At 34.0% G+C, this 18463-nt stretch overlaps 1 protein-coding gene and 1 long non-coding RNA gene across 2 annotated transcripts; one reads left to right on the top strand and one right to left on the bottom strand.

The window, feature by feature from the left end:
• Positions 1-3199: 3199 nt before the first annotated feature.
• Positions 3200-4080, bottom strand: LOC113507820. The gene is made up of 3 exons (XR_003401921.1): positions 3980-4080; positions 3762-3896; positions 3200-3590 (listed from the first exon to the last, which is right to left on the bottom strand). It is a non-coding gene; the product is annotated as an uncharacterized LOC113507820 (long non-coding RNA).
• Positions 4081-4629: 549 nt separating this feature from the next.
• Positions 4630-5761, top strand: LOC113507814. Its single transcript, XM_026890744.1, has 3 exons — positions 4630-4895; positions 5064-5180; positions 5266-5761. Coding segments are annotated over exons 1-3 (462 nt in total). The 5' UTR covers positions 4630-4893; the 3' UTR covers positions 5609-5761.
• Positions 5762-18463: the final 12702 nt, after the last annotated feature.

Here is an 18463-nt window from a genome sequence, read left to right as displayed (position 1 = left end):
GCTATTTTATTCACACTTTGTGTAAATATTTCATGTTTAATTGATTTGAATAAGATATTTTTTCGATGGATTATGTCTCTATTAAATAATACATGCTGATAATTATCAATAGTTAAATCACGGACCACACAAGACTTAATACCTTTTGCTTTCTTAATGACATTGTTCTTCGTTTTTATTGAATATAATTTTGACCTTAAACCAACAAATTCGGTAATCAGCTCGCCACCCATTTCGTCTTTAAATAATCCCGGCACTTTTTTATTTATTTGCGGTATCATAAATTTATTATTAATGTTATAGTTGCTAGTATCGAAGTACTGTAAAAAATTATATTTTATATCGTTATAGAAATCATCCGTGTATATAATATATACAAAAGAATCCGTGTCAGTGTAGCATAATTTTACTCTATCGCCGTAAAAAGGTTTAACTATGTTATAATGAAAATGATACATATGTGATTTAGATAGTTCTAATACAGTAAAGCCTATGTATATCGGTTTATCCAATATTAAACGGTCAGGTTTCATTTGTATTGCTACTAAGTTTTCCGATAAAACTGAAGCACTATGAAAATAAGGATTGCTTATGAGTTTTTCAGCACAAGTATATTTTTTGGTTTTATTATTTGGACTATTCCATGAGTTCACTAAATGAACAGTCACCCTTTTTTCTGTATTTTCTAAAGTTTTACCAAAAACGCTATTGTTTAATAACTTAAAGAAATCCTGCTCAAAAACACTTTTTGCGTTTTGTCGTAATTTGGTATTTAATTCGATGTACTCCTTTAAATATGCACTTTGTCGAAACGTAATGACTCTATGTATTTTACGTAATAATAAACCATGCTCAAGACATTTCTTTAAGTGTACATAATGAATCACGTATTTATACTTATTGTAGAGATTTGCAATAAGTTTTTCTGTTTTACCGCCCGGGGGTTTACATTTTTCAGCACAGAAAGGTAAGTCGTTGTGTAAATTATGTAACGTTTCAGGGTATAAGAGATCTACTTCAAGTATAAAACCCCATTCCGCGTTATCTCTAATATTTTCTACGACTAACTGATCTATTTCTTGTTGATTTAAAAATCGGAAACCCGAGTGAGGTAAATACTGACACATACTATAGCCGTAAAGATTATTACAGTCTAAATAACTTATAAAACACTGTGGTTCCACTGCATCATACGATGACATATATCTATTATTAGCTTTTGCATAGCGGTGGGAACACATACATAAACCTCCTCTTATACCGCTTTGAATCATCCGCACAATAGATAAGTCTGTTATAAGTTCTAATTTAACTCCCGTCTTTAAAAGCATAGCATCAAATGATAAACTAGGAGCAGTAATATAAAACGCAGGGTCGAGCTTATAATGCACTTTACAAGTTTTTCGAAAATTTTGAAATATGTCCGTAAGTAATAGTACATCAGTCTTTAAATATAAGTCAGTATATTCACCCATTGTTTTTATGCCAAATTTGGTCCATACCGAGTTAGCGTGGTTATAGTCCTCCTGTGAAATATGCTCATTACTTAAGGAATTGAAAAATAAATGTTTCGGTGGTAACGTTTTTTCTTCATAGCAATTCCAATTGCTCATGTAATCGTAAGGATAAATGCCTTTTCGGGTAAGTAAATTAAACTGATCATTTATAGGGAAATGAAAGCGCAAGCTAATAAAATCCTCAATTCGCATAGTCTTTGATAGCTTGTCTAAACTAGTGCCTAAGAAATTAAATGAATCTAAAAATCTAATTTGTACGTATTCATTCTCGTCTATATGTATAAATTTGGAAAATGATATATATTTTTCTTTGGTTCTAGGGATGATATTTAATTTGCCAGGCGTTTCACCTAACTTTTTAATAAAAAGGTGACAGTCGTATCCTGATAAATTATGAAAAAATATTGGTATGAACATAGGTAGCTTATATTGTAAATTACAATGTCGATGAGCTGCACCGCGATATCGACCAGTAATATGACAGTGATCTCTTACTTTATTATTCCATAACAGATTATCGCATATGTGACATTTCCAAGCTTTTTTGTAATCAATTCCGTCTTTCTCAGAAAATATAATCGAAACATTTTGAGTTAATATGTTATAAATTCTTTTGACGTCTTCAGTAAGGAACTCTATAAATTTCGATACACAATCAATTCCACGATAAGTTTTGAATTCATTAAAATTATCATCGCACGATGAAACAATATTATACGCGAAGGCTGAAGGAACGTGTCGTTGTAAGCGTGACGTGTTAGCGGTGTCCGATTCATGGCCGGAAATCGGTTCGAGTAATGTTTCGAAATCAGCGTAGATTATGAAAGGAATGTCTTGTTTTTTATTATAATTTTTGAATTGTAAAAATGTTCCTTTATCAGGCAATACAGTAATAACTCCTGCACACAAATGATTTTCAAAACGTTCTTCACTTGAAAAAAACACTAAACAGGTTTCGCAGAAATATATCTTACTATGATGTTTTGTTATTTGGGTTTTAACGAGGCGTGGTAAATCTTTAATGAGACAATAGTGAGATGAATTCGAATTTTCTAAAAACAGTAAATGAATTTTCTTAGATTTATGATTAATTTTCTCAGATTTGTATAGAGGTCCTGTTATAGTCTTACTACCTCTTAAACCGTAAATATAAATATTTAAAAAAGGATTGTTCCTTTCAAAAGTATCTATATCAGAAAAAGTGATTGGCAATTGGATATCATTTACGTTCAAGACATCGCGGAAATGAGGATACGATGTTATTCTTTCAGGATGTGTATTCGTTGGGTATAAAGCAGCAACTACACACCACAAAAAACAACACTCGTCATTATTTTGAATATTCAAACATGCTTTCTTATTTTTAATGTATTTAGGTAAATCTATAAATTGCGATCCGCTGAGAGGTTGATATTTATTAATATTTATTTCTAGATGTGAATTATTCAAAAACGTCCATCCGCTGTCCCTTTCTTGAAAGTCATCAATTTTTTTTAATATTATCGATACAGCTTTTTCATAGAAAGATTTGAAGTTGTAATTTAAATGAATAATAAAATTTTTTGTTGCAAAAGACTTTAACTCTTGGAGGTCATTTTTAAACATTAAAAAATTTGCGAAATATTCAAAATTAATTTTAACAGAATAATGTTTTTGAAGCGAACTATCAATTAAAGATTTAACTTGATCATTAATAATGTTTAAAAAGCTTTCTGGGTAAATATTTATTTCCGTTTTAGGTGTAGCTATCCGGTAACTTGTAATACGTCCTTTCAAACAGGAATGTATTATTGCGACGTTATCATTGATGTGAATAGTACTATTATTTTTATGCTTATTAGTTCGCAAATGGTTACTCCAACGACGAAAATCCACTTCAATGTTGCAAACCGAACAGAATGGCATTTTATCTATTGAAACTTATAAAAGAGTAATCGTACCTGCGAGGTATATTTTTCGTGTAAATACTACTTTAAAAACTAAAACTTAATCACAGGATCTGTTGACTGCTGCTACTATTAGACTATGGTATATTTTCATCACAAGCACCAAAGTAACGGCTCTATTCTGCTTCTGAAAAACCATAAAACTTAGGTTAGAAATAGTGTACACACAAAAATGTAATTTAGACTTAAGTACGCGGTACAAGAACCGCGGTCATTTCTTTACATAAAAACCTGTGATTATAATATTATTATTTAAGATAGCTCAAATCTATTTTAAAAACCAAAAGAAAATCATTACCTCCTTTTTTAATTGATTATCAATACCTCAGATGATTGTCATATCGTATTTTTAATCGTAAATTGTAAGATCTTATTCACTGTGCGACGATCTCTGTTTCCCAAAGGTATTAAGGAATTTTAACATTTAGGAGTCCTGAAAAAACAAAAATACATGAGTTTAAGTATCCATAGGTGTTAATGATCGTGAAGCAATTAGTTAAATAGTTAAAGACTTACCTTACAATGTTGAGACAAGAGTTTCTTCGAATTACAGGTAATTCATGAGATTTATTAATTTTAGTTAAGTTTAGTAAGTAAACTGTGAGTGAAAATTATTTATTATGACATAGGTCTAACATGCAGCAAAAATTACGAAATTATGAATGTACCTAAGTTTCAAATTGCAATTATTGTTGTTTGCATTGTTTTACGTAGGGTTGTCGCACAAAGAATATAAATAATATTATCATTACAGAAATAACAAGTTGTAGCTTGTTAAAAATAATGCAGAATCAATGACTAAAGTTGCGTACTTGTTCAAAACTAATTATTTTTAGCATATTAAAATCTGCGATCCGTTTGGTTAAATAGATATTAATAAATTTTTACTTTGGCAAAAAATCTCACAGACGGTGTTATTTGTCTACTTTAGATTTTCATATTCTCCTATCAACCTAATAACTATAATTCATAAAATATAATCATAAAATAATTATATCTATAAAAATGATAATCCTTACGAATTGCTAAATTAGCAATGAGTAAAAAATCATACGATGTAACGTGATCACATAAAGCGAAATATTGCATTACAATAAGAATCCCTTAGTCGATACTTTTTTGGATTTACACGAGTATAATACGTACATAATAAATTGTATTGTCGTTTATAATGTTTGCTTTGATTGCGCACGTTTTAAATTATTCGAGGTAACACTTCACATTTGCTTATAAGCAAAGACATGTTGGTTAGCGATCATTACTTTCTAGTGCTGATATAATATTTGGTTCAATACCATACCCCAGCTACTGGTTTTCAGCTAAAATCTAGAAAGTAAATCGTTCAACAAAACAAAAGTTTTACTTCTGAATATCTTTAGTATACTCGTACTTCATCGCCACCTAATTTGCCAGAATTCACACCAGTAAAGATGTAAGTACTATATTATTACTCGATTAATTTCTATCTTGATTTTTCAGTGTTTGATGTAATCGAACCTTGTTCAATTTTATTTAAAACAAACGTTTTATATGAAATTAATGTGTGAGTAACATAACGTTTAATAAATGTTTATAATTAATTCATAAATTAAACTTTCAGGTCGGACTGCGAGAGTGACATCGTTCCCTTCAACAATGAACGTAAAATAGAAAGTTCCCATAAACGGACAACATCGACAGGCAAACGCAAGACACCCACAAAATCTGCGATTATAAGGTAACTATACGGTACAATAAAATTATATTAAATTATAATGAATATACGAGTACGTGTTAATATTATTCTTTACTCCTTGTTGCAGCAAAAAAAATAAGACAGATATATTCGGGCTCCGACATGAACGGAACGATGAATGTGATGGCTCGTCAACGCCTGTGTTGTCTACGTTCTTCGTTACAAGATTAGCAAACGGCAACGAGCGCCGGACTGCAAACACCTCCGGCGAGTACTATATTGACCTCAAGGTGTATCAAACTAATGACGCTCGTGAAACAGACTCTCAAGAACTATGGAGGAAAGCGCTACTTCGATTAAAACTCCAGACTGACGGTGACACCATCCAGTGGCGTAAACTCCAAGCGTTCGTGCAGTCTGCAGATGAGCTGTTTATGAAGCCGCCAACGTTTTTTTCGTCTAATGCATAAGATCAATTACTTGTGTCATATTTTAAATACAATTTAATCAATATATTATTACACTTTTAGTTTGTTTTTTATTATGTGCCTTGCGATGAAAAAGCATACTGCGTACCAGTCTGTGTTACAGACGATTGTACCAGTTGTGAGCGCGCAATAGCATATTTAAAATACAAACATTGCCTGTTGGTTCCTATCGTTATTGCGATGAAAAAGCATACTGCGTTTGAGTCTGGATCAGACAACAGAACCAGTTGTGAGCGCGCAAAAACGAAAACATTACAAACATTGCCTGTTGGTTCCTATCGTTATTGCGATGAAAAAGCATACTGCGTTTGAGTCTGGATCAGACAACAGAACCAGTTGTGAGCGCGCAAAAACGAAAACATTACAAACATTGCCTGTTGGTTCCTATCGTTATTGCGATGAAAAAGCATACTGCGTTTGAGTCTGGACCAGACAACAGAACCAGTTGTGAGCGCGCAAAAACGAAACCATTACAATCAAGTCGTTTCGATGGTGTATCACCGTTGGAACGCAATACAACAAGTCGTTTTAATGGTTTAATATCATTTTAACGCAATTCAATGAATCAAGTCGTTTCGATCACGTTGGAACGCAATACAACAAGTCGTTTTAATGGTTTAATATCATTTTAACGCAATTCAATGAATCAAGTCGTTTCGATCACGTTGGAACGCAATACAACAAGTCGTTTTAATGGTTTAATATCATTTTAACGCAATTCAATGAATCAAGTCGTTTCGATCACGTTGGAACGCAATACAACAAGTCGTTTTAATGGTTTAATATCATTTTAACGCAATTCAATGAATCAAGTCGTTTCGATCACGTTGGAACGCAATACAACAAGTCGTTTTAATGGTTTAATATCATTTTAACGCAATTCAATGAATCAAGTCGTTTCGATCACGTTGGAACGCAATACAACAAGTCGTTTTAATGGTTTAATATCATTTTAACGCAATTCAATGAATCAAGTCGTTTCGATCACGTTGGAACGCAATACAACAAGTCGTTTTAATGGTTTAATATCATTTTAACGCAATTCATTCTTTGTTTCTTTTAATTCACACAATTTATCAAAATTTGAGAATCAAGTGAATTGCTCAAAACCCATTGGGCGTTCTATTCCATGATATGTATCGCTCATAACCTATTGGGCATTCTGTCCCACGACGCGAATGCGCATGCATGAGCGAAGGAGTGGGACAGAATGCCCAATAATATACTACTTACATGCTCCTCTTATCTGGTCCAAACACGTGGCATACATGTCGATACCAGCTTAATCCATCACCCCAAAACTCTTTGATGTTATAACACAATAGGGGACGTTTTTAGTTTTCCGACGCTGATAAAATTTTGCGTAGTTTGGGGTGACGGGATGACCTGCGCGTTCGCTATGAGTAGGACCGTTGATATTGTTGAAAAGAGATAACGCTTTACATGGTGTGTAGTGTTGTCTCGCTTTTATAATAGTAGTGGTTTGGTTTTAAAAAGTTTGTAGTATATCCACAGGGCACCCCTGATTGGGTTTTGTAAAACAATGGTATCATACGTGTTGTCAAACATTGTGTTGGTATGTTGATGTTGTGAAGTCCAATGGTTAAAGAAGGGTTTATTTTCAATGCGCGTTGTTAGTTTAATGAACGTGATGATTTTAAGGCTATATGTAGAGTACATGTTTCTCTCGAATTTGATGTTGAATAACATGATTAATATTTACATCCTTATTTTTGTAGAGAATATAATATATATAATGAATAATTCAAGATTTAAAAACCAGACTCCATAGACCCCACAATTACTTTTCTAATAACATCAATAAACTGTATTTGAATTGACCTTATCAAGAACCCTTTCCTTATTTAACCCTAGTGGCACATCCCTACGGATATTGAAGATAATTTTAACCTCAGGCAATACTAAAATGGGTCTCCAATGAGTTCTTTTAGAACTGCTTGAAGATAAAAAAAACTGAAACAAATTTGATTTCTGCAAGAAAATACCTGAACTTTGGAGGGAATGTTAGAGTCTTTGTTAAAGTCTTAAAATAGGATTAAAATATTTCGTTTCAAAATTAATGATATCGTGAAATATATTTTCCTCTCTCAAAAAACCCACGACATTTTTCCATCAAATTGCCTTTCACCCCTGAGAATATTGTTCCATATATAACTTTGCGCTATAAAGTGACGTAATTATTAACGACCCCAATAGAACTATGAAGTAAATTCTTTATTACCCATGTCTTAGTAATACCCTATTGGCAAAGAGATATAGATACCTCAGATACAGAGATAAACGTCACAACGCAATGTTTTTATTTGATTTCATTGGGGTGAGGGATGTCCTGTGTCACATTGACCGTCTCGTGTCTATTAGGGTACATAAATGCCAATACTTAGCAGTGGGCACTGCAAACGTGAGTGTGAATAATTTAAAAGGAATTATTTATTTAGTGTTAAATCTAACTTTGATTAGGGTTTGAGGAGTCTGAAGATAATTGTTCTAATTTGTATTGGTGGTTTATTTTTTGTAAGTTTTGTTGAAAGGCTGTGTTTAAGTTTTAAAACAAAAAACAGTTGTTTGTCAAAAATGATTTAAACAAGATTGATGTCTAAACAATCGTTTATATTCTTCGTCGTTTCATTTTGGTCATGAATAAGTCGCATTCCGTGCTTCACCAATGAGCCGGAGTTTTTTTTTTAATATTTTGCTCAGTTGGGAGGTTTTGCCCTCTTTAAAGTAATATTATTACGGTTGTGCAAGAGAGATGTCGCTCTAGGCCGTGTAGTGTGTTATTACGGTCCAATAGCTTTAATATCTTTAAAAGTAAGCGATATATAATAAATGCAAAAAAGTTGTAATATAGTAGAATAATATATTCAGCCTTAAATTAAGCAAAGCTTGCACTGTGAGTACCTGTACAAAATACGAAAACTGAGAGAAAACAAAACATCTGACTCCTGTCATAATATCTTCAAACCTAAACTGTTTCGTTCTGGTATCAGCAGATAAGCAGGCCGCTTGAGGCGTTGCTTGAACAACGGACGATATTCAGCAGGTCCGTGACAGCGCAGTTTGTTCGGACTACTAATGTCGCTCTTGAGACGTCTCAGACATTTATATCTCCGATGGAAGACTACCTAACGAAGGGTTAAGGGGAATGGAAAAGAGAAAAAAAAATATAAGCCTTTACAAAAGTTTCATGGTCAATGCAAATTGTATTATGGTAGGAAAGAGATGTGAAAGTAGATTTTATACTCACTAACATTTTAATGCTGGATTTATGTAATAATCCTTCTTCGAAGTCTTTAATGATCTCTGTCTCCAACCATTAAGCCGAAAACTTTCAAATTCAGTCGATTATTCTTGCGTTACAGTCACGACGGATCTTAGGACTAAAATACTCGGCTCTTCCAATTTGTTTGACTAAATTCACTCACAATATATTTGTGTAGTTTGTGCCTTTATGTGAGCGTATCAAACCGCGGCCGGGGGCTAGCGGGTATAACTGAACGGGCTCACGTGACCAGCATGACAAGGACCTCAAATGGTGTGTGTTCCTCCCAACAGCATTCTATCGCTCGCAGACAGATTTTTGCAGAAAACTCGTGCTGTTATTGGATTGCGTGTTATACTGGTGAATACTATGTTTTGATTTTTTTTATTTATATGAATAAATATTTGGATAATTTGTATAACAATCTAGAAAAAGGTTTATAAGGGTTTATAATCGACTAAAAAGTAAGGACAATCTTTCCTTCGTTGGTGTCTTTATTGAGGTAATTGTCATAGAAAAAAAGCTATTTAATAGATTGGATGAGACAAACAATAAATGACAAAAAACCAGATCCATTTGAACAAAGAAATAGATTCTAAAAACCACTTCGTTTATAATTGCCACACCTTAACAACCTTTTAAACACCCAACCAACCTGGACCGATATTTTTTAACTAAACTTGGCACGGCCGGGCATAATCCTAAGTAAGATTAACGGTCGAGGGCGGAGAGCAGTAATTACAGACATTATTGGCAATCGATAGCATTCGCAGATTTAGCACGCCGACCACGAGATTTGGCGAAATACACGCTGATACTGGCCCGGTTGTGTTTGTCTTTATTACAGTGTAATCAGATTATCGTGATGACATTGAAGTGAAGAATGTTTGTGATTGAAAAAAGATTTTGTGAGGATAATATAGGTTTTATTAAGTACACTAAAATACAAAAAGTTACCTCAATCGCTTGTTTTTACATTTTCGTTTCATTTTTTTCTTTCTCTATACTATATAGTTAACGCAGTGCACAATGGAACCTACTTTGGTATTCAGTGTAACACTGTAACTTGACTAGGTCCTAAGTATAATTAAACAAAAACGTATGGAACGACATGACACAACAACCACAAATCAGGACATTAAGAAAACATAACATTATAACATACAATTTCCCCCCCACGATTTACATGAATGCAGATCCATAAATCATTAAGCCGTCACATTATTCTTGACCAACATTCGTAACCACGTTTGCGACACTTTATCTTCCACAAAAGCGGGTGAGAATTATTCTGCCCGCATCCCGGTTGCCGACAACCTTCACGGGTAAGTGGAGAAAGACTGGAGAAGATTAGTCCGCTGTGAAGATATTTAGGGCTCTGGATTTATTAGAGCATAGTCCCATAGGTATTAGTCTCATGATTATGTAACGTGATGGGATGAAGAATGTATGTAGCTTATGAATAAGTCTTTGTGAAAGTTGCTTGTTAAAATTTAATTATCTAAGATAGGATAGCTAAGTTCTTTATTCGGAAAATGTTGAGAACAAAGTAGGTATTTTAATCCAAATAATAAAGGGCGTCTAAATGATGAAACTTAAACAGGTATATATGTAAGGTTTAGGTAAAAAAAAACAATATCGACTGGTCAAAATCAAACATGGTGAATCATCCAAGGAGTACCATAGGCAATTACATTATTTTTGTACTAAGTAAAAATATTAAATAGTAAGAAATTAAAAATTCTTCGATAAAAATACAAAAATGACAAGCTTTAAAAGTTGCAACACGTCAAAAGTTCACCATGCAGCGAGTTAAGGATAGCAGGAAGGTAGCTAACGACTTTTCCGCCCCATTGGCTCACCCCACGTAAAGAAACGATGATGCGTGAAGAATGACACCCCTTAACTCGCAGGTATTGGCTTGGAGATGAGATTTGGAGGCTTGTGAAACCATACGTCAAGTGAAAACTTTAAAACGATCAGCGCGCAAAAGGACACCCAATGGTTGGTTGGATGTGCATTAAAATATTTCCTAACTTAAGTTAAATATGAAAACTTTCTATATAATACAACTACATTCACAGTTTAGTAAAATGAATGAATAAGGTATGTAAATACAAAAACTCTACGGCGACAAATTATACAAATAAAAAAAAATCCTTAGTTGTTATTGTTTTTATAAAACAAATTATGTTTTAATAATGTTGTGTAAAGATAATAGTTTCGCAAATCTGAATGTTTGCGTAAACAAGACAGTAAAATGACAATATTTTTTCATACCTGCCTACTTTGCGACACAAAAACACTTTAGCTATTAACGAAATATGAATTTATAACGCTTTTACTGATATTAAAGTCTAAGTAAATTTCGTTTTTATTTTTTGGGAAACGTTTTAGTGCGAATTACTTTGCCACCCATTAGATGATTTTCCTCCTTGAAACTAAGTATGCCCACTATGTTTACTTTTACCTATCTACGGCAGATTTGGGATAAAAGCTTTGCTCTATTATTTGTTGGGTTTTTTTTAAGGTTATAATTGCACCAGGATTTTTTCAAAACAGACCTCATACAATCGATAAGCCTAATTAATAGTTTAGTAGGGAACGAACCCTTTATAACCTAAGTCCCAGATCGAAAGAACATTTGTAAAATGCAAATAAGTGAGTTGGTCCTTAGAGACGAAAACTTCCCACTCAATCCTTTCTATCTTTGTGAGCTAAGAAATTGTTCTAAAAGAGAGGTTCAAATACTTAGCATAAATCACGGCTGTAATCACAGAATCCCATTAGTTTCATGTCCGAATGTCCTTCTAGCTCTCAGCTCGTACAAGAGGTTTTTCCTATCTAAAGCGGTCCTGGCAGTCTGCCAGATATCGAGCCCGAACCCTTATTTATAGCCAGTTAATAATTTGTTTCAATTTTTACGTTCAGAAAACGATGTAATACTCGTAAGTTGTGTTTGATATTGATACAACTGTTTCCCAGTATTTTTAGATTTCATATCGTTCCCAGTAGAGTTTCTCATTTTTTAAAAAGACTTAAAATATATCCATGTTTTACAACAGCTGCAAGCACAAACGCCCATCACATCACGAACAAAGCTCTACCATTGGAAACCCATCAAACTGACCACACAAAGATTGATTAATAAAGCTTCTAGAACTATCCGGAACTAGCCATTATAAACACAGTGCACAGCGGATCGCATTCAAATTACTCCTCTAAAACGTTCGCTACGTGCGCACAGCGAGCAGTACATCGGAGTTCGTCCGATAAATCAAATTCTTGTAATGAAACGTCCGAATTTAACCGCTTCGGTGCTCACTAACATGTTGTAACAAGTTTCAGCGTATTTTATTCAGAAACACGCTTGCTTGCTTGAAATTAGAATAGTTGGATGAGCGGTCTACAGAAACGTTATGTAAAGGATGCAATAGTGAAACATGTTTCGTATTAAAGTTACTATTAAATGTTGTGCTGCGCTATATCTTATACCATCCAAAATAAGACAACGCAATATGTTTAAACGATTTTTGGTATTTTGTTATATTTTTACCAAAGTTTCAAGGGAAAGTGGAAAATTACTAGTTACTGCGAAGAAAAACCTTTCTTGACTCATATAAAGAAATGCTACGCATTATAAGTCTAACGAAATACATTTATAAAAATGAAATAATCATTTTAAAGCAGATTATTTGACAACGTGCACCTTTTTTAGATCCCTAACCTCCTTGGCAAACAAAATTTGTTTCCCCTAACCCTTTAAACCTTTCTAAATCAGTTCAGGAACGAATCCGGCGAGTTATCCTCGTTTGGCTCATCTAAAAATATAACAAGATCTAAGTACGGTGTTATCTGTACAAAACAGGTATATTGATTGGTTCACAACTGTTTTCCATTAGCGGTACAATTCAGGACATGCTTCTAATCCGCTACAAGCAGTATCGCATTATTGTAGAGTTTAAATTATTTGGAAGCATCAGCATGCTTCAAAATATATAATTATGGAGCGAGTTATTTTTTATTCGTACCGATATTCAATTTTCTTTTGACAGTATATAACCTAAGAGAGAAACATTATAAAAAACACAACTGTTCCAAATTACGAAGCACATTTTGTAAAATTTTGACAACAATCACTAAAAACAAAATCTTCTGTAAAAAACCTTTTTGTTATGTCTGGAAACAAAAAACGAAAACAAAACACTGTTAAATAAAAATATAGAGAGACATAACAAAATCATTTTGTGACGAATCAACATTAGAAATATCAACAATTTCATCGCTTATTTTGCAGTAATAATTACTTTACTACATACAACCTTACGTTATAATTATTATTAATGTAACAATATACTCTAGAACACAAACACAAGTTCATATGTAAGGGAATATCTCCAGAATTCTCGGATAATTTCCTAAAATACAGCATTGTAGTAATTATCGTAAGCCTTCTTGGTAATTGGCGTCGTATCAATTAAGTTCATTATCGTCTGGGCGGACTAGGGCGTGCCTACGCCTACACTGTTAATTAGTCGCCTAGGAGAATGTGTACCGTCTTTAGCATGTATTTATGTGGATTAGGAAAATGTAGAGTCCGGAAATGAAATGTAATTTGTGATTACATAAAAAGAAATGATTTGTAAAATTATATGGTTAAGAGTTTGCTAAATAGTTGTACTAAAACATAACAATGGATTTGAAAGATTACTCTATACTTTGCGAAAGTAAATTTTTGACTTTTTGTTTGTGGAAATCCTGTTTCAATTTTCACACCAGATGTACCGGCACCAAAGCTGGCAGTTATTCAGCAGCAGGCAATAATAACGGTGGCAGGGTTCTAAAATCTGCCATTACTTTTTTTCCAAAATTAGGATTTTGGCCTATGTCAGAAAACAATTAAACTTTCAGAAGACCAATCCCAAAAGCTTCAATATCATAAAGACGGTGAACTTTTTAGGGGACTTCTCAAAACATAATACAAGTTTTCTTTATGACACTACACGTTTCTCATTACGATAGCTGCTCGGAAGTTGGCTGGCGTTTTTATTGGGCACTCAACAGGCGCTCATCCGTGAAACTTGTAAGAATAACTCTCATATCGGCACCGTAAGGAGAGTCGAATGAAGAAGAAAATTTTGGAGTATTTTATTTGTTTTTGGTAGTGTTTTTTGCTATCTTAATATTGGCCATATATGTAATTAGCTTTCATCATCGACGTCATAATACATATATGTGGGTAGACCCTGAAAATACACAGCGACGTTGTGACTAACACAACTTTGATTTGTATGCTGCTGTCACAAAAATTAGATTCCGTTATAAGCAACAGCAATGTGTTGAACTATCTGCACCAAAATTTATAACGGGCAGGAATGTTGATCTTACTTTTTTATTAGCATAATATAATACCTACCCTAGAACATGTTGTTAATTATGACTGTTTTGTTCCCAAATATTATCTTAGGCAACGAAGTGCTTACCCATATTCCTACGGGTACACGGTCTACAAGAATCAATTAACTTCATAAACACGGCACACCTGGTCTCCTACATAACAAGCCAACATTTTGCCGTCTTTACATCTATTCAGCACCCTTCTGTCTGAGCTTGCACGTTCAACCACTACAATTTATAAAGCAATTTTAAACACCGTCAGTCCACTATAAATCAATGCTGTGCCGAAACTAGCCGAACATTTATTATGGTTAAAGGATGAAAAACGCCAATACATTTGCGTGGCCACTCTCCTAAGAGCCCTCAAATTGTATCAAAGTCGCTTTTCATGAATATATTTTTAAGCGAATTTTATAGCGAGAGGTCAAACGTAATGGTTGTGTCGATAGAAGAGTAGCCATGCTTACTTACGTGGGTAGACACTATTTATAGGAAAGTACATTTACGTTTTGTAGAAGAAAAAGCTCTTATGTGGATTACATTTTGTTTAGTGCCTACTTCCATTTTCAGTGTTTACTTTGACCTTATTCCGACAACCTCTTTCAATATAAAATGTCTCTACACCTCAATGGCTATTCACTGGCTCTTAAACAGACTTAGGTTTTATTTTATACTTTTAAATACAGTGTCTGCGACACGAGAAAAACATTTTATAAATTCTTATTTAAAAGTTTTGTAGAGGTAAATATGCAATGTCTATCCTGAGAGATGTTATTTCCTTAGTTCTTGAAAGAAAAACTGGAGACATTTGTTGCTTATCCCCTTGCAAACGTTGAAAGAATTTTAAAAGGAAGAAATGTATGAATTCCATTTTTAAATTCATTTTATGATCTTTGAATAGAAGAGCAAAAATACGTTAAGTAGCATTTTGAAAGGGTTCCAAGAATGTTTAATCTGCATAGGTTTTAGATGTTTTAAATATCTGTAATGTGTCTACACTAGCATTAGCAAGTGAATGGTGAAGTTAAAGAAATCGGTTGTATATCTTGATTGTGTCTCATACAGATTAATAGGTTGTATTTTTTGAGCTCGACATAAATCTTTATATTTTGTCCAGGATAGAGACGACAGAAATAAATCAAAGAATAAAATTTTAAGCCTTTTGATAATTTAATACCACTTTTGTTAATAACTAATTAATCATAATTACATGCGAGCTGTTTAATCGGTTAGTTTTATCTTAATAAATTTTTTTTAAAGTAAACTTACGACACACTTAACACTTAAGACTTGGACATGTTTAATATTCATAGCCAGTTAACGTGTTATCTTAGTATGCAAAATAGTTCAACTTGACGTTTAGTTTTCAATATTACAACGTTGTTACTACCAATATTAATGCTATTTCTTACTATATTAGTAATGTGATTTACGGTTTAATACAAAGCCTCAAAGGAACGAAGGCATTCCTAGATGTTGACTGGGCAGTATTCAATACTGTAATTAATACAGCATTGGATACATCACGCGAAATCATTGTAACTGCAATAGGTAGAGACACGACACAGCTATTCGCAAATTGACATTTGCGGTACAACGTTTCAATACTGAATGCTGTTGACATTTTGGAATTCCAGGAATATGATATATTTACCTGATACTGGCAATATTCGAATGTTAATGTAGGATTATAAAATTTTAAGCAGCGTTTATTTTTCCATACCAGTATAATTTGCAAGGGATGAACGAGTGTGAAGAAAAAATCCCTTGAATAAAAAGAAGTACAAAAAATCTGTAAATCACGTTCCTAAAAGGAAATCCATAGTAAAGACAGGCAACACAGCATTAATGCCATCACCTACGGTCCGTCAGTAAATTCCATGATGGTGTAGATCGATAGCTGCTGGAGTCGCGACGCCTCGTTACAGCTACGTGATCGCAATCGGTATTGCCTATTTATACACATTGTCGGCTTCAACGGCACTCCCGACTTCCAACGCCATAACCAGCTTACACAAACCCCTCATAACTCCCAACTCTACCGTTCTGTTACATTCATTCCTCCGAATATAGAAAGTGGCGGGAGCTCAAACTAAATTGGCAATCACTGAAAAAAAATATTGCGAAATGAAGCAGTTTTCGCGAATTCGATCGGGCCGCGTAAAAAGAGTGGAATGAAACTTAGTTGGACGTTAACTCGGCGATGAATAGGAACTTTTCATACGGACAGTGATTACTCTTCAGTTTTTTATATATTGAATCGAGTGCGATGGTATTCACGGCGAGGTTGGATATTAAATACAGGGAATTTTTAGTTCCATCCGCTCCGGCTTGTTTTAATTTCTAGTTCAGTTACGAGTTCATGCATACTAATTCGTTAATGGTCTGTTTGACTCGTATAACTATAGAAAAGTGATGTTCAGGTAAATTGAAAAGGTTAGAATAGCTTTAGTTCACGAATAAAAAAGTTTATTTTATGCTGACATTTTCAGTTTAAATATAGTTTCTGTATTGGCCTGAATAAATGTCTCTGGGTTGGTATCACAACAAAATTAAAATGTTCAAAATACACCATCAAAGGAAAAATCGAACTCTACCCATATCGTCAACACACGGATAGCCCAATTAATTACAAGCGTGATCGCTAGAAATACATTAAATTAAATTAGTACTAATTTTACCGAATCCAACTCAAAACACACGTGCAACGTGCCGCCATTACGTCATTCAACTAATTACTTAATTAAAAACACACGCATTGAAAACCGTCCAATCAGAACGCTGCATTTAAATGAGAGTGGTCCACCGGACCGTTTTCGGACGACACAAAACGCACGTACGATTAATATAATCGGGCTTTCGGACCCGGCAGACAGAGGTGCACGCAAAACGATCTGACTTGAATGCTAAATCGGGAAATACGGATGTTCCGTAATACACCCGTAATATGCAGCATTGGAAGGATTAAAAAAGATTACGGTACGTAAAAGCGGATGGAAAATATGTAAAATAGTGAATAGAAATAGGACCCTTGTGACAGGTGTGGACAAATACCTACCGAGTTTCATTTACCGTCTGTTTAGAACACGCGTTTTCAGTCACAAAGGATTATTCTAATGTTTGTACGATTTATAATTTACAAAAAAAAAAGAATTATGATCGTCTGACCCTTGAAAAGAATTCCAAAATTCCTACCAGCTCGAAATATTCAACTGCAATGTTCAGGATTATTGAAAGAGTGGAACATAACAACGTGCCAAGTGCGAGTTCTGAACGCTATGCACCGGCCATTGTTCGCGTGTCTTCGAAGCATTATCTCAGACGAACCTCTTGGGGGCTGACCTACTTTCAGCCATATCCCTAAGTGCTTACGCATCTAGGTTATTGTGCTATAACAGATCCTATTGTATTTTTAGATTTGCCCATCGGTAAATGGAGATTTGATCGGGAAATGGTTATTCGATTGAAGTGATTAAAGATGGAGGATTGTCTTTAAACTTTTTCGTATTTGTAAACGTATTGTGATTAAAATTAAGAAGTTTGAAAGGTTATTATTAAATTTGCCTGATAACCTAAGAGTCTTCCGTTATTTTTCTCTCAATTTTGTTTTAAATCACTACCGCATTGAGGAATTTAATCCTTGTATCGCGGAGGTTACACAAACGTTCGAGTCACATGCACACAACGCCCAGGCCTAGGACGATTAAGGATTTTGTGAATACACAAATGCTTGTTCTACGCGGGAACGGAACAGGCGACGAGTGAGTCAATAACTTATAAAATAAGACTATACATTAAACTGAGTCAATAAATCTAAGAGCTTTTAAACAAAGCCGTCTCTCTCGTCTCAAGACAGCTAGTCAGAGGCACGACACAGAACAAATCTGTTACAATACTGAAATCGATAGCCTGACACTATATCGAATATCCCGCTCTTTTACCGCAGATTGCGTAAATGGAAATGTGGCTTTCAACCAGAAAAAACAATGTGCTACTGCCAAATCGGAACGGTTTTATCGTGAAATGAAACAAGTTATATTTTCCCTCGTTTTAACCTTCACGAATCCTGCACTTTCAAGTCAAAGCAAATACGTTTAATATTTACTTACTTAGCAAGCTCAAGTTCTATCTAACATTGAGTTTAGTCTCAATAACTT

The sequence above is a fragment of the Trichoplusia ni genome, chromosome 2 (assembly GCF_003590095.1).
Source record: "Trichoplusia ni isolate ovarian cell line Hi5 chromosome 2, tn1, whole genome shotgun sequence".
NCBI classification, from domain to species: domain Eukaryota; kingdom Metazoa; phylum Arthropoda; class Insecta; order Lepidoptera; family Noctuidae; genus Trichoplusia; species Trichoplusia ni.
This window is presented reverse-complemented; position numbering and strand designations above follow the sequence as displayed.

Bases quoted from the DNA above. Each gene is read 5' to 3' on its own strand.
- LOC113507814 (XM_026890744.1), top strand. The intron at 5,181-5,265 runs GTAACTATACGG...TCCTTGTTGCAG, and splicing joins ACAAAATCTGCGATTATAAG to CAAAAAAAATAAGACAGATA.